The 22,675-nt window shown below is 46.1% G+C and overlaps 2 protein-coding genes across 4 annotated transcripts in view; one reads left to right on the top strand and one right to left on the bottom strand.

The window, feature by feature from the left end:
- SELENOI (selenoprotein I) overlaps window positions 1-10,556 on the top strand; it is a 50,559-nt gene extending 40,003 nt beyond the window's left edge. Inside the window, exons 7-10 of one of the 2 annotated variants that reach the window (XM_048516379.1) lie at window positions 1,477-1,525; window positions 2,625-2,805; window positions 5,144-5,326; window positions 6,162-10,556. In XM_048516379.1, the coding sequence (XP_048372336.1) occupies window positions 1,477-1,525; window positions 2,625-2,805; window positions 5,144-5,326; window positions 6,162-6,290 (542 nt within the window). In that variant the 3' untranslated portion in view covers window positions 6,291-10,556. The remainder of the gene's footprint in view (window positions 1-1,476; window positions 1,526-2,624; window positions 2,806-5,143; window positions 5,327-6,161) is intronic. The other variant, XM_048516386.1, reaches the window with a different exon arrangement.
- On the bottom strand, window positions 10,548-21,330 carry LOC125443973 (sterile alpha motif domain-containing protein 12-like). 2 transcript variants are annotated; one of them, XM_048516408.1, is made up of 3 exons: window positions 20,691-21,330; window positions 15,601-15,877; window positions 10,548-12,373 (listed from the first exon to the last, which is right to left on the bottom strand). In XM_048516408.1, exons 1-3 carry the CDS (start codon window positions 20,691-20,693, stop codon window positions 12,342-12,344), a joined length of 312 nt encoding a protein of 103 aa, XP_048372365.1. In that variant the 5' UTR covers window positions 20,694-21,330; the 3' UTR covers window positions 10,548-12,341. The 2 variants fall into 2 exon arrangements, with proteins under 2 accessions (XP_048372365.1, XP_048372357.1); XM_048516400.1 differs by lacking the exon at window positions 20,691-21,330 and adding an exon at window positions 20,103-20,231.
- Between the last annotated feature and the right edge of the window lie 1,345 nt (window positions 21,331-22,675).

Here is a 22,675-nt window from a genome sequence, read left to right as displayed (position 1 = left end):
CATAACCAAAATGATATAGGAGGCATTTCTGAAATAATTAAATGCAGGCCAAATTATGCAAGGGTGAAGTATGTGTGTTCCCCTTGCATCACCTTTGGCAAGAGGAGGTGAGCATTTCTGTCTGCAGCAAGGTTAAATACCAGTTGACCCAATTGCCTTGTAGCGTTTGTGGCCAGTGTGGCAGTGACCATCTCGTCTTGCTCCTTCTGATACCTAGAGTTTGGAGTGCATGGCTGGTGGTTGTGCCATTATAGCCTACCATTATCCCTGCAAAACAAAAGCTTTTCCCCGAAAAATGTTCCTATAGTTTCTGGAATTTCCCATTTCAACTGGTGTAGTGGTTAAGAGCAGGTGGATTTTAATCTGGAGAACCAGGTTTGTTTCCCTACTCCTCCACCTGAGTGGCAGAGGCTAATCTGGTGAACCAGATGTGTTTCTGCACTCCTACATTCCTGCTGGGTGACTTTGAGTTAGTCACAGTTCTCTCAGAACTCTTTCAGCCCCACCTGCCTCACAAGCTGTCTGTTGAGAGGAGGGGAAGCAGCTTGTAAGCCACCTTGAGTCTCCTTACAGAAGAGAAAGGTGGGATATAAATCTAAACTCCTCTTCTTCTTAGTAAGATTTTGAAACTAACCAATCGGTTTCTCTTTAAAGATAAAATGTTGATATTAGCAAGGAAATCTGAATAAAGCATTGAAAAAGTGCAGGTTTTCTAAAGCTTCTGTTTGTGTATTGTTGAAGGCTTTCACGGCCGGAATCTCTGGGGTGCTGTGTGGTTTCCGGGCTGTATGGCCGTGTTCTAGCAGCATGCTCTCCTGACATTTCGCCTGCATCTATGGCTGGCATCTTCAGATCTGAAGATCCTTTGAAGATGCCAGCCACAGATGCAGGCAAAATGTCAGGAGAGAATGCTGCTAGAACACGGCCATACAGCCCGGAAACCACACAGCACCCCCTTCAGTTTGTGTTTGAAAATACCGGCATTCTTGTGTGTTTCATCTTCAATCAGAGATGCCCAAAAAAGGCTCTAGCATTGCATAGCCAGGATAAATCTCCAAGGGAAGGCCTCTAGTGCTGACTTTGGGGCTTGCCAGCAGTCTCTCAAACATAACATTATGTTCTGCACACATTTTTTTGCATACTGGGTACATTTATTCTTATGCACTGAATCTGTAGAGGGTCCTTGGAGGGACCATAGCTGAGTGGTAGAGTGTTTGCTTTTGCATTCAGACCTTTCTTTTGCATTCAGTCCTTGGTATATCCATTTAAAAGGGTGATGTGAGAGACCTTGGAGAACCATTACCTGAGTAGATAAGTTGCCTTGATGGACCAGTAGTCTGATTCAATATAAGGCTTCTTCAGTGCTGCTTTTTGACTTCAACGCTGCTGTAATGTGAAGGGGGAATTGCAGGTAGGCTTTGCTTAAAGGAACGTAGGCGCTTCTGGTGAAGTAGTAACTGCCCTTTCTTCCCTTAGGTTGTGCGCTCACTGTGACCCTTCCCATGAGCCTGCATAATTACTACAAGTAAGTGCTTTCCAAAATCAAGTGTCAGTGCTTGATATGAGCTGTGGCGCTGCCTGGCCGCTCATCCAGTGTATTATTGTAAAAGACGCCTTGGGTGAGAATCAAGGAGCCTTCCCTGAGATATAAAGCGGGGACACTTATTGGCTGCCCACTTCTCTATTCCGTTTTGTGAGCAAAGCCAAATGCTCTGCTTTCTGTTGCAGCTGTAAAATTGGGGGCAGATGTTAGACCTGCCTTTTCTAATGCTACCAGACTACTGTTCAGTTCATTTTGGTAATAGATCCTAGTCCTGGCAGAGGCATTTTTGGGTGCAGACATTCGAGTCGTCAGAGGTTTGGACTTGGAGCTTGGTCCATGGAAAGCACATGCTCTGCTACTGATCACTCTTCCACTCCCCCACCCCAAATCTCCCCTTCCCTTTAGGGGTACAAAGAAGTGCTGAAGATGTGCCCAGACAATTCTAGGCTTGGTGATAATAACTTTTTTTCCATTCCAAGCAGCCAGAGTAGGGAGACGGCATTGGCTTCTCTGTGAGACGGTTCCCTTTCTCCTACCTAGCTGAATGTGGGAAGCTGCTGCTTTCTGGCAGAGACCTTATTGAGGTGGAATACATAGAAGAAAGGACAAGGGTGCTGTTCAGTTATTTCTTTCAGACAACCAGTCCATGAAATCAGTCAAATCATGTAACACCATAGATTTCAGCAATAAAATATCCAGAAACAGCAGCTACTTTTTAAAAAAATGACCCCACATTGACAGCTAAGCAAATTGTCGTTTCCCAAAAGCCTTCTGAAAATACCACCTTTCTAAAAGCTACAAGTAAATGGGATTAACAGGCCCTCCTCACTTACAAATGCCATGGAAGAATTAGAGGCCACCACAAAAAGGCCCTGCTCTTCATCCGTCCCAACTTTGCTTCCAAACACTGATATTCCCTTTTTGGCTAACATACAGGAAGTATGAATGTAAACCTTGGGACTTCTCCAGATGCTGCGTTCCCAAGGTGTCTTTAAAATCCCCTCAAATTTTTGCATTCTGGTGCTAAATATTCTTCTCCTCTCTCTAACGATGCCTGTTTCCACCACTTCCTGCTTTTCAGGGCCTACTCAAGCAAAACATTGAAACACGACTCCTTTTATGAGGCGATGCTGCCTTTTCTCTCACCTGTGCTGCTCTTCATCTTGTGCATCGTCTGGATCTTCCAGTCACCGTCAGACATCCTGGAGACCCACCCGCGCCTCTTTTACTTCATGGTTGGGACAGCATTTGCTAATATTTCGGTAAAGCCTAATTCCCTACCCTCATGTTAAAACCATCACACAGGGGCAAGCAACAGTAATTAATGTCGGGCAAGAGCCCCAGTTAGCCCGAGTCAAGTGGTGGGGCCAGAAGGAAAAGGCTGCACTCTATAGTGAAAATGGCCTGCCTAGAGGCAAGAAAAGGGCCCTGCTCAAGTTATGCATTTCCTGCATAACTATCCCATTTGCATCCAAGATGACACCTGTTCATGCTTTCACATGTTCCGTGAGTTTGGGGGATATGTGCATAAGCCTATAACTGAACTGCTTTTTAAAAAATCAGCCCTGGGACTTGGCAGCTTTCAGCCCTTTAAGGTTACGGAGGAACATGCAGAATGCATGGGTGATTCCCACATGGGCTGAATAGGGCTTCTGGAGAGCAGGTGTTTGGGTTCCGTAGATGAAGTGGACTTCCAAGTGCTGATCTGTCAAAGTGTTGCCTACTCTGGTGGGCCAGAGCCTTAATTGAAGATAATTCACAATGGCCATGCTGACAGGGGCTGATGGGAATTGTAGTTCATGAACATCTGGAGAGCTGCAGGTTGCAGACCCCTGAACTGGAGGCATGAAGGGTTGCACTGTAGCTGAATAGGAGAGCATCTGCTTTGCATGCAGAAGGTCCCAGGTTCAATCCCCATCATCTCCACTTAAAAGGACCGGGTAGGAACTGATATGAAAGACCCTGCCAATTGGCTATGCTGGCAGGGGCTGATGGGAATTATAGTCCATGAACATCTGGAGAGCCTCAGGTTGCAGACCCCTGGAGTAGACAGTACTGACCTTAATACACCACTGGTTTGATTCAGAATAAGGATTCATGAGCACATTTCAATGTGGGACCCTTGCCTTGCCAAGCAAGTGGTGTACCACTGAGCACCTTTCCCCTGGGTTTCTGTTTTCCAGCTCTTCCTTTTAGAGAGAGAGAGGGAGAAAGGTTTAGCCAAGTGTGGAGGATAGGTCTGTCAGCCATTGTGAGTAATGACAGCTATATGGAACCTCCATATTTGGATGCAGTATTACTCTGGATAGCTGTTGATAGGAAACAGACAAAGGGAAAGGACTGTTTGCACTCATGCCCTGCTTGTGGCTTTCCTGGAGAAATTTGGTCTCTATTGGAAATGAGATGGTGGATACAAAGAACCATCTTGATCTTTTCCATTCAGGTTGCTCTACAATCTTGGTCATCCTGCACTTTCATAGTGGTGGAACATGCCCTCAAGTTACAGTTGCCTTCTGGTGACCCTGCAGGGTTTTCAAGGCAAGAGGTGAACAGGAGTGGTTGTCATTGCCTGCCTGTGCGTATCAACTGTGGACTTCCTTGGTGGTCTCCCATCCAAGATCCAGTGTGGTATAGTGATTAAGAGCAGTAGACACATGAATGGTGGACTCTTCTCTGGTGAACTGGATTTGTTTCACCACTCCTATACACGAAGCCTGCGCGGTGACCTTGGGCTAGTTCTCTCTGAACTCTCTCACAAGGTGTCTGTTGTGGGAAGAGGAAGGGAAGGAGTTTGTAAGCCGTTTTGAGACTCCTTAGAAGAGAGGAAAGGGGTAAAAAACCAAACTCTTCTTTTCTAACCAGGGTGTATCCTGATTAGCGTCTGAGATCTGATGAGATCAGGCTACCCTGGCCATGCTGGCAGGGGCTGATGGATTTGTAGTCCATGAACATCTGAAGAGCTGCAGGTTGCAGACCCCTGGCCTGGGCCATCCATGTTGGGGCTGCACTTCCATAACAAGAAAAAATTGAGGTTTCTTGAGTATCCATTTGCAGAATATATGAAGCTGGCTTCTTCTAGCCCAGGGGTCTGCAACCTTCAGCTCTCCAGATGTTCATGGACTACAATTCCCATCAGCCTCTGTCAGCCAATTGGCCATGCTGACAGGGGCTGATGGGATTTGTAGTCCATGAGCATCTGGAGAGCCGCAGGTTGCAGACCCCTGTTCTAGCCTCAGATCCCTGATCCATTGTTGGACTGGCAGTGATAGTGCAGTGTGTCAGGTAGAGAGAAGTCTTTCCCAACATCTCAAACCAACAGTAGAGGCCAGAGGCTGAGCTTGGCAACATCTGCCGGCAAACCATTTGTTCTATTGAGCCGTTGCCCCTGTGGATTTCTGGGAACAATCTAACGTGAAATACACCAATGCCTACAGATCTACCTATTTTAATCTCATGACGGAATTTTGACCGCTGTTCTTTTCATCCCTGCGAAGGTTGCCTTTTATTCGTGGTAAACCTCGTGCCTGATGGCGGACCTGGCTTCTGCCCCGTGTGGTGCTTGGATGGCCTTTTTCATGTTTTCTCTTTCATCCCTTGCAGTGTCGGCTGATCGTCTGCCAGATGAGCAGCACTCGGTGTCAGCCTCTCAACTGGATGCTCCTGCCCCTTGCCCTGATCATCTTGGTCGTCATGTCAGGGCTAATACCTCAATATGAAACTCTCCTCCTCTACTTGCTCACCACAATCATCACCCTGGCACACATCCACTACGGAGTCGGTGTGGTAAGTTTTGTTTTCAGTGTTGGCGTACATGTGTTAGACTCCTGGTACACAGGTCAATTATTCAGACTCTGGATATAGATCAGAAGCCTTTATTGAGATGTCAGCAGAAGCTCAAATGGCAAGAAGAAGAAGAGTTGGATTTATATCCCCCCTTTCTCTCCTATAGGAGACTCAAAAGGGCTTACAAACTCCTTACCCTTCCCCCCTCACAACAAACACCCTGTGAGGTAGGTGGGGCTGAGAGAGCTCAGAAGAACTATGACTAGCCCAAGGTCAGCCAGCTGGCATGTGTTGGAGTGTACAGGCTAATCTGAATTCCCCAGAGAAGCCTCCACATCTCAGGCGGCAGAGCGGGGAATCAAACCCGGTTCCTCCAGATTAGTGTACACCTGCTCTTAACCACTACGCCACTGCTGCTCCTACATTCTAAGGCCCCAGCTTCTTGCAAGCATCTTGTCCCTCACCCATTTCCCCACAGATTGCTAGAACGGCACAGGTTAATGGTACAACAAGGTGTGAATAGCTTTGTTATGGAATACAGCATGTCTTCACTCAGGAACCTCTTCCCTCCCCCCACCCCCCTCTGGAGGCCTCTGCTGAGGTCCCCTACTTACTAGTTTCCAAGCACAGTGACTAAACACAAAAGGTCCATTAACATAAGATAGTTGAGTATGCAAGGAGGCCCAGGTGTGGCCTTGGGCTTCGACTGGTGGTATGCCGGGCTGGGCGGGAGACATGCCCGACAACATGGCGCCGAGCAGCCAGCCAGAACATCACCCCTGCTTTCAAGCTAATGTGTCCTCTGCCTTTGATCTTTCCCCTCCCTCTCCCACAGGTGAACCAACTGAGCCAGCATTTCAACATTCGGCCCTTCTCTTTACGAAAGCCGAATTCCGATTGACTAGACTTGGAGGAGGCAGCAGAAGAGGAGAAAGTCAGCCTGCAGTCTGCAGAGGCTCTGTAAAGCCAGTAGCCTGTGTAAATATACTTCAGCCATCACCATGGAACTAAAACTGACTCAGTTTGGAAGGCCATGGGAGGGGGCAGAGAACTCAAGAGACACCGGCAGTGGAGGCCGTTCTTTCCCTGCCCCCTCCATCATGCCACAAGAGGGGGAAGAACCTTTATGGCCAGGAGCCTGCACTAGACCAACGGAATGTGCCCAGGGAAACCTCACGACCAGGCATGGGGGCAGTGCCACGTGGAAGCCTTGAGACACCCCAAAACCAGGCGCTATCAGTGGCTCAGGAGCCACAGAGCGGCCACAGAGCATCCATGGGCTGTGATGATAATGTGACTTCTTGGAATCAGAGGACAAAGTGGTGGACTGGTCCACATCTCCTGCCACAGAAGCAGTAGTGCCAAGGGGCTTTTGTAAACAAAAAATCCGTTGTAGAAAAGGCTTGATGAAAGTGCTTTGGTGGATGCATGACTAATGTGTAGAATGTTCCCCCTCCACACGCACACGTACCTTTCTCCCCTCTACCCAGTCGCCATTGTCTCCCTGCAAATGTTGATGCTTCAGACGTTGTCTACTCAAATATGTCCAGATGGGTTGTCATCCCACCCGGTGTGAGTAGTCACACTTGGAGAACGAGGTACTTTGGTGAAGTAGTCAAAGCCTCATACATTATGTTTACTGCAGGGGGGGCCTTGTTTGTGGTGTGTGGTGTTACTTTCTTGTGATAATGTGTACTCTTGCAACTACAATTACTGTCAAATTGGGAGGCTGTTTTTGCAGGCACATGAGTCTGTGTACATAAACCTTCCTAGCACTGTATTGTTTTATTAGAAGAGAGGAAGGGATTAGTTTGTTTTCTCTTTCCTTGGGCGAGGGGGCAGAAAAATGAAAGAGCAACTCCCTTCACAACTTAATTTTAGTAGACCCCTCTAACCACGTGGCTTGTTTCTGTTTCTCCAACTGGCAGTGTTGTGTCCAACTGTTCCTAATCCTGTTTAAAACTGAGTGGTGGTGAAGATTCAAGCGCTGATTTTTTTTCCTCTTTTGTTGCTTTATTTAATGAAGAATACTTTTTTAAATTTTTGTGCTTGTATGAAGAGTGCCGCCTAAACCCAAGTTCCTTGGAAAGGCTGCACCCGGAGGTAACGGAGCACAGCAGAGGATATTCATACGCAATTTACAGCAGGGTAAAAGTTTCATGCTATGAAACGGGAGGAGAATCCAGCTTGGAATACCTTCTTATGGGTGAAATATATTTCTGTAGGGGGAAAGCATCTCAATTGTGAAACTGCTATTTAACTTTTTTTTTCTTGTTTTGTAAACTTGAATTATTATGTCAAGCAAGAGGTAAGCAATGTAAAATCCAGGAGCTGGTTCTTAGCTCACTTTTTCCCCTTGTATATAGATTTTTTTTAAATTAAGTTTGATCACAAATTCTGTTTGTAATGTTAAATGTGCAAGAGAAAAGCAGATTCTAGTAACTAATGGTACAATTGGGGGGGGAAAGGAGCAGGGGGAAAAGACTGCTGGTGGGCGTGGGTGACAAAACAAAAATTTGGATTTTGCTTGTTTAATGAATGTTGAACCAAGGTGGGAAAGGGGATTCCCTGTTTTTATTAAATGACTTTGCACAGGAAAGGGGAAGTAAAAGGGCAGTGTACAAGTGGAATCAAATAGAGTACAGGGTTGTAAATGGCACCTTGCAGAAATATAGAGCTGAGGTAAAATCTTACAAAAGTCGTGTTTCCTGGCTTCCGAAGGCTACTGATTCAGAGCAGGGGCGTGGCTTTTGTGTATGCATGTCTGTCTGCGCATTGAATCATTGCAGGAATGCTCTTTCTTTCGAAGTAGGACTCCTCTACTGGGGGTCCTAGGACAGTGTTCTGCAGGCTGCTGCCGTGTAAAAATCCTCTGGATAGAAGAATGACTTCCCCCAGATTTTAATGGGTGGAGTATATTACCTGCATGAAAACCCCTCACAATGATATTGTGCAGTGAATCATTCCTTCGGATACTACCTGGAAGCATAATTATTACCCATGCTCAGTTGCACATGTCCACCAGTGCATGACGACAGTTTCCACTTGATAATGTGTCTGTGTTTAAGTTACTGGTCTATTCCAAGGCAGATCCCTTGTCTGTATCCTTCTGTCTGATTACCTGGTTCTACTTTCTGAGCTTTTCTATAACAAGGAAATCGGTGCCTTAAATGACTTGCCTCAAGCTGAGGAAAGAAGTCAGCTGTCTTAATTTTTTTTTAACTTCCTGTCCAAGTTAAAACTGTAAGGATAACATCTTCTAATGTCAAAATAGAATGAATGAATCTAATTTGTGCTGGTTTTGTCTTAATTTCAGTAACCGTGTAAACACTATTGCAAATTTAATGGGAATCAAATGCACCAATTTTTTCATCTCTGGTGTTTGTAGCACCTTTCTCTGTGTGTTTGTGTGTGTGTGTTGTGTTAAATATATTATGTACCGCAGGAGGCGAGTGTGCATCCTACCACTTTCTCCCCTGCATTCAGAGGAATTTGTTAAAGTTAAAGATGTTGTGACTCTTCCCTGCTTTCTGGATTTCCCCCTGTGAATAAGTGGCATTGCTTTCCAATAGTGAGGCAGTCGTTTTCCCTGCCCTGGCATTCCCTTTCTTCGTCTTCTGAAATGATGACCGCATCTTGCTGCTTCGCTTTTTGTGGCTTGACTCACTGCCTTTCAATATCTGCTTTTGGCTCTTTAAGTCACTCCTGAAGAGCAATTCTTCAAGAGCGATCTGTGGGTGGAAACCATAGGGCAGATCCAACATTTACATCCTGCAGGACCCAAACTGGAGGCAGAACTTTGGTCCTGGAATGTGCTTCAGTGAAGCTTTCATAAGTGCTCCACAAATCCTTGCCGATGGGAGAGAGGCAGAGACTTGGCTGAATCCAGAAAATTCCTATAGAATGTAAGTTCAGTTTCTGCCGGGGAGGTGAGAGTACGGGACTGGGGTGACAAATGGATAGCAAACTTCGCTGGCTTATACACCTGGTTGCTTTTACTTGGTACCAATGTGTTCTCATTTTATAGAGTGGACCCTAACAGTTTGGGCTAATATGTGCCTCTTGAGGACCTGCTGGCTATTTCTAGACTAAATCTCACACAATGTGCACGCCCAGTGTGCTTGGGTTCACAGACAGTACCGCATTGACTTAATCCGGCAGTCCTGATTGGGCAAAGTGGAAATATGTCAGTCATAGGTTGAAGGCACCCTTTGCTGCTTTGCAAAGCATTCCTACAATATAGAGTTGTGTGATGGTGATTTGAGAGAGATCCTACTCATATAGATTGATTTTCCACCCACCCATCCCCCTGGTTTAGCACCAGCTCTGCTACCTGTTTGTTCTGGGACTGGAGGCATATCCTGTACCGCAGGCCCACCTAGAAATGCAGGCATTTCAGGCTTTGACTTTGCCTCTGTAGCTTTGACTTAAACCTCCCTCTGAAGCTGTGCATAAAATTGGAAAGGGGCTCTCCATGCTCTAGCAAAGGCCACAGATGTTGCTTGTTCAGGCATGGGAGAGCTGCCAGGCCTGAAAAGGGGTCTTTGCAGGTATTTCTTAATTGGAAAGGAAAGGGCCCTTATCTTGCTTGCATTCAGTGTAGGCCCCATTAGGAAACAGGTACCAGCTTTATCACAACTGAACTGCACCTAAATTCTGGATTTTCCTTGCTTATGTGAGACAGGGTCTTGATCTTGGCATTTTTAAAAAGCTTATTTGCAGATCGTTGCCTCAAAGATGTACTCTTTCTTCAGCAGAGAATACTTGGAAGGGCCAGATTTGGCTCATGTCCCTTCCCCCCTTGGGGGAATGTAAAAAACTTGAGTCCCATGAATCTGACCCTTCAAATGGTTCCTCGGTCTTCGGTACTCTCTGTCTGGAAGGACTTACCACAGTTCTAAGGCAAGGGATTCTTTTAATTTTTATTTTTCCATGGGTTCAATCCACCGGGCTTTGACCAGGACTGGCTGCATCAATGCAAACTGATTGTACAGAATTATTATTAGTGGAATAAAATTGCTATAGGAAACTATTCCCTGTCACAGCCGGGAGGGTGTCTCCCAGCCCTCTACCAGGAATTATACTTGTCTTATACATGCATTATTGGGAGGTTTGACTGTCTTACAATGGGTTTGAATTCTGATCCATGAAATGCTATTACTGGTAAATATTTATTGTATTAAAAATTACTATAAAAATAAACTTCAATAAAAAAATTTTTCCAAGCTTTTTAAAGATCTCTCTTCTGAATTCTTAAAAATAAGAAACTGCTTTTAGGGTTAAAACCAAGGTGGTACAAGGAATAGATGTTCCTATAGAACTGGAAGAAGATGAAGGGGCAACTGAGTTTCTAGGAGTCTCTAGGATGGAGAAAGTGCATGCAGGTCCTTCCAACTTGCTTTCAGGGAATTCATATGCCGCCTCTTGAGTACTGCTTGGGATGTGTTGGGTGAATAAGTTCAGCTGTATAGCACAACAATTTCGAATGACCCAAATAGCTTTTTGGCTATGAACTGCTACTTAAAGACTTCTTCATTCTAACGTAAATCATATCCTGCTCCTCAACACAGCAGTGGTTCCGGAATTGCCCCTGAACATGGTAGCTGTTCCTTCAATGAACTTAATCTAAGTTAGCAATTATACATCTCCTTTAGAAGTGTAAATGATGACTAGGGATTCCCCCCACCCCATTTAAATGTAGCTATGCTGAGGCGAAAACAGAAAAGACTGCACATGGTATGCATAAAAATGGTGGTGGAAAGTACTATCCAGTTGCAGTTGATTTAGAGCAACCCCATAGGATTTTCAAGGCAAGATATTAGCTAAGGTAGTTTGCCATTGCCTGCCTCTGCAAGGCAGCCCTGGACTTCCTAGTTAAATACTGACCTTGATTATCTTCTGAGATCTGATGAAACTGGGTTAGCCAGGGCCTTTCAGGTCAGGGCCGCTTAAAGATATTTTATTAATTTCAAATGAAGGAATTCTCAGCGCTTTACAGAATGTTTTAAAAGTGATTTGGGGACCTTGAAGCACATTTCAGTGGCTTCACATGCAGGTTTTGCTGTAGTTTGGCATCCAGACTGGACTTGGGGGAAGAGGGAAACATCCTCACAATGTTATCCTCTAAAATTATCCACTGGATTTACTCCTGCTTTGCAATCTTCCACCAACCTGGTTTGATACAAACTTTTTGGAAAGATCACAGTCAAAGTGTCCTGGCAGACCATATGGATCAGAGGCTGTACATTTTTTCATATCCTGCCCTCATGGCAGCCATTTCTCCCCTCCCCCCCATGCCATAGGACAGTGGCGGCGAACCTATGGCACTCCAGAAGTTCATGGTCAATTGCTGGCAGGGGCTGATGGGAATTGTAGTCCACGAACATCTGGAGTGCCATAGGTTCGCCATCACGGCCATAGGAGATCCTTTTTAAATGGCAACTGGTAAATCACTACAGCACAGTAACGTCATAATCTGTTGCTGCCATACATTAGGTCCTGAATTCTGAAGTGTCTATTTCTATAAGTCCATCTTTAGCTTTGTTGAACCCTTTATCTCTGCAATGGAAACAGCAAGAGACGAACTCTTACAACAGGAGCAAACTGAAAGGAGTACAGCACTGCCTTCAGAAACCTGTCTTGCAGGCAGGGCCAGAACCCCTGCCAAATGGCACCTCCCAATCCTAGGGGGTCCAGAAAAATATAATGATTGATGGTATCAAAAGCCACTGAGAAGTCTACCCTCCCCCCCCCCTCCCCAGAAGTCCTCAAAGCTCAAACAGGAATGGCATCTTTTTCAAGTCATCAAAACCCATGCTGGACAGCTTCCTGAAAACATACAGAGTAGTCGTTCCTTGAAAAAAAAATCCCTGTTTCCTGGTAATGGAGGCATTGTTAGATAAGCCCTGAAGTCCAGCAACTTCCATCCTTTCCTCTCGCTGTAGTCCTTGATCCCTTGCAGATCAACAAAGCTCGGATCCACATAGACTGAGCTGCCTGCTCTCTCCAAAGCTTCTCACTCAGCTGCGGACAGTCTTGTGTCACTCCCTGTAAAAAGAAGGCAAAATTATAGAGAACCACACCTAGCAGAAATCCCATTCTGGCAAAGGATGGTGAAGAGCAGCTATAATAACTGGGGTTTGGTGGGTGGGGCAAGGTACTGCTGAGTGTGGCACTTTGGCCTGGTCTACACATGCACAGTAACGAGGGGGCAAAGTGGCGAGTTGGTAGGATGGAATGTACCATTTCAGATGGCTGGTGATAGATTATGTGTGTGTGTTTTTCAAACTTCTCAATTAAAAAACCTTGTAGGTGGCAAAACTAGCACAGCATGCAAACAGCTAGGCTAGGACCATGCCGTCTGTGCTAAGGTTCTTCCAGGGAGAATAAATATGACTCCCCTGCAGACTGAAGTGGTACAGCGAACTCTACCACAAGCACGCGGAGACCAGGTCTTTACACGCAAAAGATTAAACAAAATTTTGAGAGGAGGGTGGGAAAGAAGCTCTATTTGAAAGGTCTGGGAATTGGACAAGAACACAAACTGGCTTGACAGGTTGTCTAGCACCTTGTTTTGAGGGTGCCTTCAAGACCATGCTAGTTTTGAAAGAGGGCTGGGCCTTAGAGCCACTTTTGGCTCATGTGAGTATTATTCTATCTGGCTGATGCCATACCAGCTGTTGCCTGCAAAATGGAGACTTCCCAAAAGGAGATGGCAATGTCTTAACACCCAAGTATAATTTCCTGGCATCTTTCAAGGATGTTCCTTATTTTTTACAGTAGAAAAGTGATAACTCTCTTTGTTCTGTCACCAGTACAAGACAGAAGCCTTGCTAGGTGCTCTTTAAGTCAAATGACAAGGCCCCCGGCTCTTAATAATTCTCTGCTCTTACAGTTTAGAAAGCTGTCAGAGCCCTGTTGTGCCTTTTCCAGGGTCAGTTCATGTATTTTGTCACCTTAATCATGGTGTGCCTGAATAGCCCCAGGCTTGCCTGATCTTGTCAGATCTCAGAAGCTAAGCCAGGTCAGCTAGTATTTGCATGGGAGACCTCCGAGGAATATCAGGGTTGTGATGCAGAGGTAGTATGATGGACAGGAAGCTGTGCTGCCCTGAAGGGCAAATCAGCCACTCATATGAGCCCATGGGAGTGCTGCTCCTCCAGCATCCAAGTACCTTCAAGAAGAGGAACAAGATGTTGGAATAATCAGAGGAGGAAGGGGAGTTGATTTGTGCCTCAGGGAGAGAGAAGTGAAGGGTCAGGGAAAAAACAGACAGAAGGGTAGCTTTGCCTGGTAGGATGGCAGTGCCGTTTAGCTCTAACTCTAGGAGAGAAAAGAGTGCTGGATTGTTTGACCTGCCTGGTAGTGGGCAGGCCTTGTACAATTTAGTCTGACACACAAGTGTGAGTAGAATACTGAGTGTGAGAAAGGATCCAAAGTGCGTGCCTGAAATTATTGTAGAACTATTCTCTGAAGTCATAATCAGTTTAAATGTTTGTGCCTCTGCCAGGTTCCTATATTGTCTACCTGGAGACCTGTGTTGTAGGTTTGTTCCTTTAAAACCAACCTGTAAGTAAATCTTAGCTGTTAATATATTAATCCAGCCTCAATTATCTCAGTTTTCTTGTGTACTACAAAACCCGCCTCACAGCAGTAAGCACAAAGCCTATATACTCTCTATATGTTGAACACCTGGGAACTGGGGATGGTTGATAATTCAAAACAAATCTAGATCCCAAAAATCTTTGGAGGCTGTGTGCCTTCCCTCAGTAGGAAAAATGGCTGTCACAGCAGGAAATGGCAAACCACCTCTGAATGTCTCTTGCCTTGAAGACCCTAGAAGAGGTAGCCATAAGTCAGATGTGGCTTGAAGAATCTGAGGCACTCATAACCACCATATGGGCCTGCAATGTCACAGCTGGACTTCATATCAAGCCCCTGCAACACAGAAGAATAAAAGTTGGTGTTCATGCCCTTCTGTTCACTTTAATGTATCTCAAAGCAGATTACAATTACCTTCCCCTTTCTTCCCCACAACGGACACCTTGAGAGCAGTGGTGGGATTCAAATAATTTAACAACCGCTTCAGGTGGTGAGATTCAAGTAATTTAACAACTGGTTGCCTGCAAGCACCCTGTTAACAACCAGTTCTGCTGAAGTGGTGCAAACCTGCTGAATCCCAGCACTGCTTGAGAGGTTGGTGGGGCTGAGAGAGTTCAGAGTGAACTGGCTAAAGGTCATCCAGCAGGCTTCATGTGGAAGAGAAAGGAAACAAACCCAGTTCTCCAGATTAGAGTCCACAGCTCTTAACCACTACGCCATGCTGGCTTTCATAGGTTGGGAGCTCACACAAGGTTGGGGCTGGGTGCCAGCAATTCCTGTGCCCCTGGTGGCTGGGCATGAGTCAAGCCCCTGTGGTGTATCAGCACTGTTTTGTTTCTTCTGTTCTAAGCAGCTGCTGGAGTTGGTTGTAGAACAGCCCTTCTCTCCCCTGTTCCTTGTTGCTTTGATTAACTCAGAAAAGTATGGGTCACTGTACCTATAGCAACCTCCCTGCCCCTTTCTTGCTCGGCTCTACAGCTTTGTTGGCTTGGTCATGATTGCCAGAGGGGTGAAGTAGGTAAAGGAGAAGCAGTGGCATAGGAGGTTAAGAGCTCATGTATCTAATCTGGAGGAACCGGGTTTGATTCCCAGCTCTGCTGCCTGAGCTGAGGAGGCTAATCTGGGGAATTCAGATTAGCCTGTACACTCCCACACACGCCAGCTGAGTGACCTTGGGCTAGTCACAGTTCTTCTGAGCTCTCTCAGCCCCACCTACCTCACAGGGTGTTTGTTGTGAGGGGGGAAGGGCAAGAAGATTGTAAGCGCCTTTGAGTCTCCTTACAAGAGAGAAAGGGGGGATATAAATCCAAACTCTTCTTCTTCTTCTAAAGATGCCAGACTCAGATGTGGGAGGCCCAGGGTTGAATCCTTTCCCTGCCTCAGAATACCACTGGTAACCTTGAGCCAATCACTTTCTCAGCCTGATCTACCATACAGGTTATTTGTTAGGATAAAACAGGGGAGGGGGGATATGATTATGCAAACTACTTTGGGTCTTCATTGGGGAGAAAAAGAGGGGTAAATATCTCAAAAATATTATGGCAGGGCTTGGATATTCCTCTCTCTTGCATACACATTCTTTTCAAATCAGGCACAGCCTCCCTTCCAAAACAGTTCGACAAATGTGTTCACCGTCTCTGCACAGAGCATGAACCCAACAGGGGTAACCTCACCATCTGTAATGTCCAGCAAGTCTTCCATTTCCTGCTGAATGCGGAGACAGAGGATTTCATGCATCAGCACCTTGCGCAAGCTCTGTGGCACTATCCCCATGCGCTCCATTGTCTCTTCTGTCAGCCGTAGCAGCGCCTTGCCAGAGATGGCGTGGTTGCTTGCTGTCTCCAGCAGGGGGCCCCCATGAACCCCCAAGGGTCGGCTGTCCAGCCAGGCACACACTTCCGATACAGTCCATTGGCCAACGAACCGCCTTGTCTCATCGTCTTCCGAGCCCTGCAAAGCATGGATCTCTTTCAGACTTTCTTTCACTTCATTACAGCATGTCTCCATATTTTCATTACAGCTACACATATTTTCATATTGTTGGATATTATTAATCTATTTTGAACAATATCCAACATTATTGTATCCAACTATTCAATATTATTGTTCAACTGTTTATTCGGCAATTCGGCAATGCTCAACTGGATTTTCCTGAGTGGGCAAGCCAACCTAGATGCAAATTATTGTTATAGAACCATATCCACTAGTGTGTGGATTCAGCATAGGTAGAGTCTCGGCATCCTTAAGGTTTTCCATTACCTTCACAATCCCAGGAGGCATGTGAGCATCTGTTTCTCCTTTACCCATCATTAGGAAGTTCTACTACTGGGGAATAGCATTTTTTTTAATTGCATGAGTCAAGTATACCTGAGTAAAAACACAAAACATTGTGCAAGAGGCAGAAATGGAGATGGGGGTGATTTACTTCACATTATAAGCATCCATGGTTACTCAATGTATTGTTGAAGGGTTTCATGGCCTGATTCAACTGGTTGTTGTGGGTTTTCTGGGCTGTGTGTCTGTGACTAGACACAGTGTGTAACAGACTTCTCTCTGTGATACACCTCTGAAGATGCCAGCCACAGATGCAGCCGAAACATTAGGAACAAGATCTACCAGACCACGGCCACACAGCCCAGAAAACCCACAACAACCAGTCCATAGGTATCTTTAAGAAAGCTTGTTCCAGTGTCGGCTTTTGTGAGAGCTCATTTTATGCATCTGAGGTAATGCTTTCCGAATACCCCTCTAGACCAGGGGTAGGGAACCTTTAACACTCAAAGAGCCATTTGGACCCGTTTTCCACGGGAAAAGAAAACACTTGGAGCCACAAATAATAAAGATAACACTGCATATTTGGGTGCTGTGTGGTTTCCGGGCTGTATGGCCATGTTCTAGCAGCATTCTCTCCTGACGTTTCGCCTGCGTCTGTGGCTGGCATCTTCAGAGGATCCTCTGAAGATGCCAGCTGAAGCGCAACTATCAGAGGCTACTAGAAACTTCTGTTTCCCTTTAGCCGAACCACACCAACAGTTAGGAAAGGCAAGCCCAGTCCAAAAGAAACCACGAAATGGTTCCATGGGGAATGTCCAGCTCAATGCATGGCGAAAAGCTGGTGAAACCACTCTGGTCTGATCCAGCAGGCTAGTTCTTATGTTCTTATGTTCTTAAGTGATTCCGGCCGTGAAAGCCTTCGACAATACATAACACTGCATATATTGGGGTTTTTTACCTTTTACTCCACTCATTCTGAGAAGCGCATGGATGCACCCGCCCTGCTGCCTGCAGGGCAGGGAAGGATGGGGCCAGCGGTTCGGCCTTGCCGGCCACCGGGAAAGTGCCCGCCCCACTCGAACAAGGCGGGCAAGAGGGGAAACCCACAGCGCTGCCCAGCCGGCCGCGGGCAATTGGTGCGCCCACCCTGCTGCCTGCAGGGTGGGCAAGGATGAAGCCGGCGGCTCGGCCTCGCCGGCCGCCAGGAAAGCACCCGCCCCGCTCCAACGGGGCAGGCAAGAGGGGAAGCCCGTGGCCTAGCCGGCCGCGGGCAATTGGTGCGCCCGCCCTGCTGCCTGCAGGGCGGGCAAGGATGAAGCCGGCGGCTCGGCCTTGCCGGCTGCTGGGAAAGCGCCCGCCCCGCTCCAAGAGGGCGGGCGAGAGGGAAAGCCGGTGGCTCAGCTCGTGGAGCCGCAGTGCAAGGGCAGAAGAGCCGCATGCGGCTCTCGAGCCGCAGGTTCCCTACCCCTGCTCTAGACCTACCATCAAGTTCTACCTCAGTTGCAAATCTTCAGGGAGTTAACTTTATCACAGTAGTTCTACTGATAGCTGCCTCCTCCCTTTCATGTTTGAGGATATCTGAAAACCACAAACATCCGTTAGGCTGCAGACATTCATATTTTAATTCTGATTCTCTTCAGTTGTGGATGCTGTTAGGTTTGCAACATATGTGGATGTGAAAACTTGATGAGCTTATATTTCTTGCCCTTAAAATTAACTTTTAAAAAAAGACTGAGGAGCTACTATTTTTAAATTCTCAAACTTTAAGGAAGAGAGTCAGGTAGGTCAGGAGGCTTGATAAAACATTCTCCAGAGTGATTCACTGCAGTGAGCTGAGTGCTATTAAGCACTCCAGTGGTGTCTCTCGAAGGGGTTTGGACAAAGAAGGCAGCCAGGCGAGTCTCTGGGAGACGCTTGCTGCAAAGCCACCTGAAAGAAGCCAAATCATTTAACAAAAGGGACTACGAGGTCTTGTCTTATAGCAAAGTTTGGCCTAGAGGTTATTTTAGAGGGTGTTCAGTTTGCTACAGTGCTAGCTTTCTTGTGTTGACACAAATGTTCGTAGCAGCCAAGGCACAAAAGAGAAACGTTATCTATCATCAGGAGAAACCATCAGCCTTCCCCAGGTTTCCAGCTGTCTCCCCCATCCCATGGTGAAAAACATCAAGCAGGGACTAGCAGGGAAGAAGAAATCTTAAATTTGTTTGTTTGTTTATTAGCAAGAGGTTGTGCTTTGTCCTCTGGCCACTCCCGTCCCTTTTGCTTAAGATTTATTCCAACAGGAAGCCTGCAGCCAGGCACCTGTGGAGTGTTGACTCAAATCCGGGACTTAGTAAAATGTTGCTCCCTTCTGCAAATAAGAAACCATTATTTTCAACTGAACTTTGCCATGGGAGGTGGGTGGCCGGAGGTAGAGGGACTGTCCTTCCTGTGTACTTATCAGGCAAAACAAAATCTGGACGCCTGCCAAGAAGCAAATTTCTTCTCCAGGAGCACTAAAGTGCAAGCAGATGGCCACAGCAGTCAGTCGGACAATTGGTTCCTCTACCTGAATTAAATTCCAGCACCCAGAAAGCATTGATGCTGCAGCAAATTTTTTTGTAGAAGATTATTCAAATCTCATTCCCAACTATTTGTTTAAGAACTTTCACGAAGTGCATCATGCCAGCAGACTATCCAGTCCAGCATACTGTTTCACATCATGGCCAGCAGATGCCCTAAGAAGCAGGGCAGAGAGGCCTACGTTTCTCATTGTTCAGCTGCAAGAAATGAGGTATTCTGCCTCTGAGCATGGAGGTTCCATTTAGCCATCATGGCTAATAGAAGAAGAACCAGAGAAGAGTTTGGATTTATATCCTGCTTTTCTCAACCAAAAAAAGGTCAAAGAGTGGCTTACAAACTCTCTCTCTTCCTCTTCTCACAATAGATACCTTGTAAAGCACATGGGGCTGAGAGAGTTCTGAGAGAAGTGTGACTAGCTTAAGGTCACCCAGCAGGCCGCTTGTGGAGGAGTGGGGAAACAAACCTGGTTCACCAGATTAGAGTCTATTGCTTATGTGGAGGAGTGGGGAATCAAACCCAGTTCTCTAGATTAGAGTCCACCTACTCTTTGTTGGGAGAAACAGCACCTCGTGTGTGTTTTCCCGTTGCACAATGAATAGAGTGCACTGTAGGCTAAAACACAGCGGAGCTTACCTGCGCATGAGTGTGTGTGTGAGCTTGGGAGAGAGAGCTTAGGCACAAAAGAAAGTTGGAGTCGTTTGTAGTTTCTAATCTATTAAAAAGAGTATTTGTTAGTGAACTCCATTCTGGATAGAAAGGTAGGTAGATAGGTTCACTAAGCTATCCTAATCTAGCTGGATGGAGATGGATGCCCGGAGCACCCATCCTTCCTCTAGGCATGGTGAAAGTAAGATGGAGAAGTTTGAGAAGGCAGAAGGAAGGAAGTCCCTGAGAGTATCAGTCTAACATCAAAGGGATAGAACCAGCATGATAGAGTAAAGGTGTCAATTCCTAGGTCCCTATCTAATCACTGGCTATCTAGTGAAACCCCCTCTGTAGGTTGAGGCGGGAAAGTCCTTCTCTTCCAACACTCTTAATCACTACATTATGCTGGTTTATTGATGAACTTATTCTTCATGAATGTATTTAACCCCATTTATTTGGAAAAGTCAGAACCATGGGTAACATTAGAAGTGTTTCTTTATTTAAGCTGTCTTTGTAACGATGAGGGTGGGAAGTTGTGTGGGAATCCTGGGATGGGGGAAGTCTGGGATAGCTAGTTGAGCTGGAGTTAGTAGTCAGGGTGGACTAGGATCTTAGAGCCAGGTCTGAATCAACACTAGGCCACAGATGCTCTGTGGGTGACCCTGGACAGACATATACTCTCAGCCTAACCTACCTCCATAGGACTGCCTTGAGAATACAGTGGAGAAGAGGAGAATGTTTAACTGACAGAGTCCTGGGGGGAGAAGAGTAGTATATAAATGAGGTAAATAAATAAATTATGGTCCCCTTCTGAAGCAGTGATACTCTCATTTTCTCCTCTCTTCCATAATGTTCTCCCACCCCCACCCCCCCCACCCCCAAATACCCACACAGGCTGAATTTTCATCATTTCAAATGTCAGTGCAAAATCACCATATTTTGTCATTGCAGGGGGCTGTTGGGGGACAATTTGTGCCAAATATAGATACAAATCAGGTACTCACGAGCAGCAACAGGAACTGCAGCTGACACTCAAGTCCTTACCTGAGGCCAGCTGTTCATGTGAACTTGCTACCATGCAACGAACCTGAATTTCAATTTACTTACTTTATTGTGGCCTTGAAGCACTGGTATGTAAGTCGTTTAGTTAGAATGGCTGCAGGCGTAATGCTGGCCCACAGCGACAATGCTAGTGAAAGCACAAGCAGCCTTCAGAAGCCTGGGGGTTCTTTGGACTGACAGGACACATTATGCAGGTACATCCCGTGAATTATGTACTCACCATCCAGCAGTGTTCAGAGATGTTGAAGGTCCTTTAGGCCAATATTCTTGTGTTTGTTGTGGGTGGCTGTGGGGGACCCTAGGCTAGCTGGGCACCCAGCAGGATGACATCTAAGGGGCAACAGCTGTCCGATCCATCCCCTTCAGCTTTATGTGCAGCCTTCACTCTGGAACAAACCCTCCCAGCCCTTGCACCAGTCTCCAAACACATCAGGAAAGTGATCTCAGCTCTTATGCCTTCCTATGCTCCCCATTGCTCCACCTCTTCAAGCCTAAACAAGACCCTGGGCTCCTGGTTTGCAGCTGCCAAAACCATACACAGAGATACACTCCCTTTAATGACAGGGCAGTAAAGTGTAAGAATGGAATGTCACCTCCCCGCTACAAAACCTCGCACACTCATTTGTCTAATGTGATGCACCGTCTTGCAAACATCCCAGTTTCACTGAGACATTCTCTCACATGGGCACACCTTTCAGTTGGGTGTGTGCAGAAGCATAACTTGATAAGCCTCGCCTCTCCCTTCACGCTCAAAATACTCTGTGCCAGTACACTGGTTAAACGTTAGAAGGAAAGGTGCCAGAACTCGCATAAGCTTCTGAGCTGGAAGCTTTGCCCCAAATACCACAGAAATATGGAACAGACTGTGATTCATTCATGAGAAGAAAATAATCTAACATGTTACTTATTCCAGGGCTTTTAAGAGGTCCTCCCTAGTCCAAACAAATCTACCTCACAGGGTTGTTATTGTGGAGTAGGGGAGAGAAACAAGCATGCCACCTTGCGGCGCTTGAAATAATGCAATCTTTTCAAGCCTTCGAGCATATTTGCAATTCTGATATGGCCACAGCAATGAAATGGCTGCCACAAAATTTGCCCAAGGTATGCGTTACCTAGAATCTCCCTACTTGTCCCAGCTCTAGGGAATAAAAAAAGTTGTTTGGAGCATACCAAGACTATTCACCTGCTGAATAATAGCGACGGCGGGATCACTGGAAAAACCGCTGAATTTTTATTAGAAGTGCTCAAGTCAAAGACATAATGGAAGCTTGATCATCTCTTCTTTACCAACCTTACATGCTTTGTCCAGTTTTATGTCCTGTTTTAACACCCACTCTGTCCTGTATTTTGTTTATTTTTCTGCCTAATAAAAGTCAGTTGAAGTTGGCTGCCACAAAATGGCTACTGCAGGAGGCCAGAAGTGTGAAGTGTGGAGAAGGACATACCATTTGGTCTTTTGACATGGCCTGGCTAGGTCATAAACAACAAGACCCCTTGCCTTGCCCCTTAGAAAAGCTATAAGACTGATTTTTCCCTCCCTGCTTCTTCCTCTCCAAAGTCCATTTTGAAGAACGAAGGCCAGAGTGGGGATACTTTGCATCCCTGAAGGAGGAGTTATGCTTTGGGGGACTGCCTATAAAGGAAGTCACAGCCCTCAGTTTACCTGAGAAAGGCTGTTAAGGATAGGGCATTTTGGATGTTTGGGAGGACATTAATTCATAGGATCACTGTAGATCAGAAGTGGCTTGATGGCACTTAACATACAGACCCATATGACTTTACGAAGCACAGTTTCCCAGAGTCTGGAGGTGTATGGTTTTGGTCCCACAAAGCTCTTATTGGGTGTGTAAGGGGATTGATGAGTTGCCCAAATTCCCTTTCCAGTTGCCACAGTTCCTTATTCAGCTCAACTTGAGTTCTATCTCGGGGGCAACCCAAGTGGAAGCCTTTTGTGCTAAAACCAGGTTTTTATGCGGCATGGTGCCTTGCACAGTACAGTTCCCAAAGTTTGATGTTATATGCTTCAGCATGGTCCAAAGCATAAGTTTGAGGGCTGCTGCCCCCAGTCAATTCCTCTTCAGGACTTTTGTTTTTGAGAAGTTGGTAATAAAAGCAGACTTTGGACCAGGTATCAATATATGTTATTTGTAAGACATCCGGGTGCTGAACTTTTTCAGCATCGTAACTATTTGTGCTCGGATTTAT

This window comes from Sphaerodactylus townsendi, linkage group LG01, assembly GCF_021028975.2.
Source record: "Sphaerodactylus townsendi isolate TG3544 linkage group LG01, MPM_Stown_v2.3, whole genome shotgun sequence".
Taxonomy (NCBI): Eukaryota; Metazoa; Chordata; class Lepidosauria; order Squamata; family Sphaerodactylidae; genus Sphaerodactylus; species Sphaerodactylus townsendi.
Note: the sequence above shows the minus strand (reverse complement) of the source record. Positions and strands in the feature narration are given on the sequence as shown.

Bases quoted from the DNA above. Each gene is read 5' to 3' on its own strand.
- LOC125443973 (XM_048516400.1), bottom strand. The intron at 12,374-15,600 runs GTGAGGTTACCC...TTCTTTTTACAG, and splicing joins CTTGCTGGACATTACAGATG to GGAGTGACACAAGACTGTCC.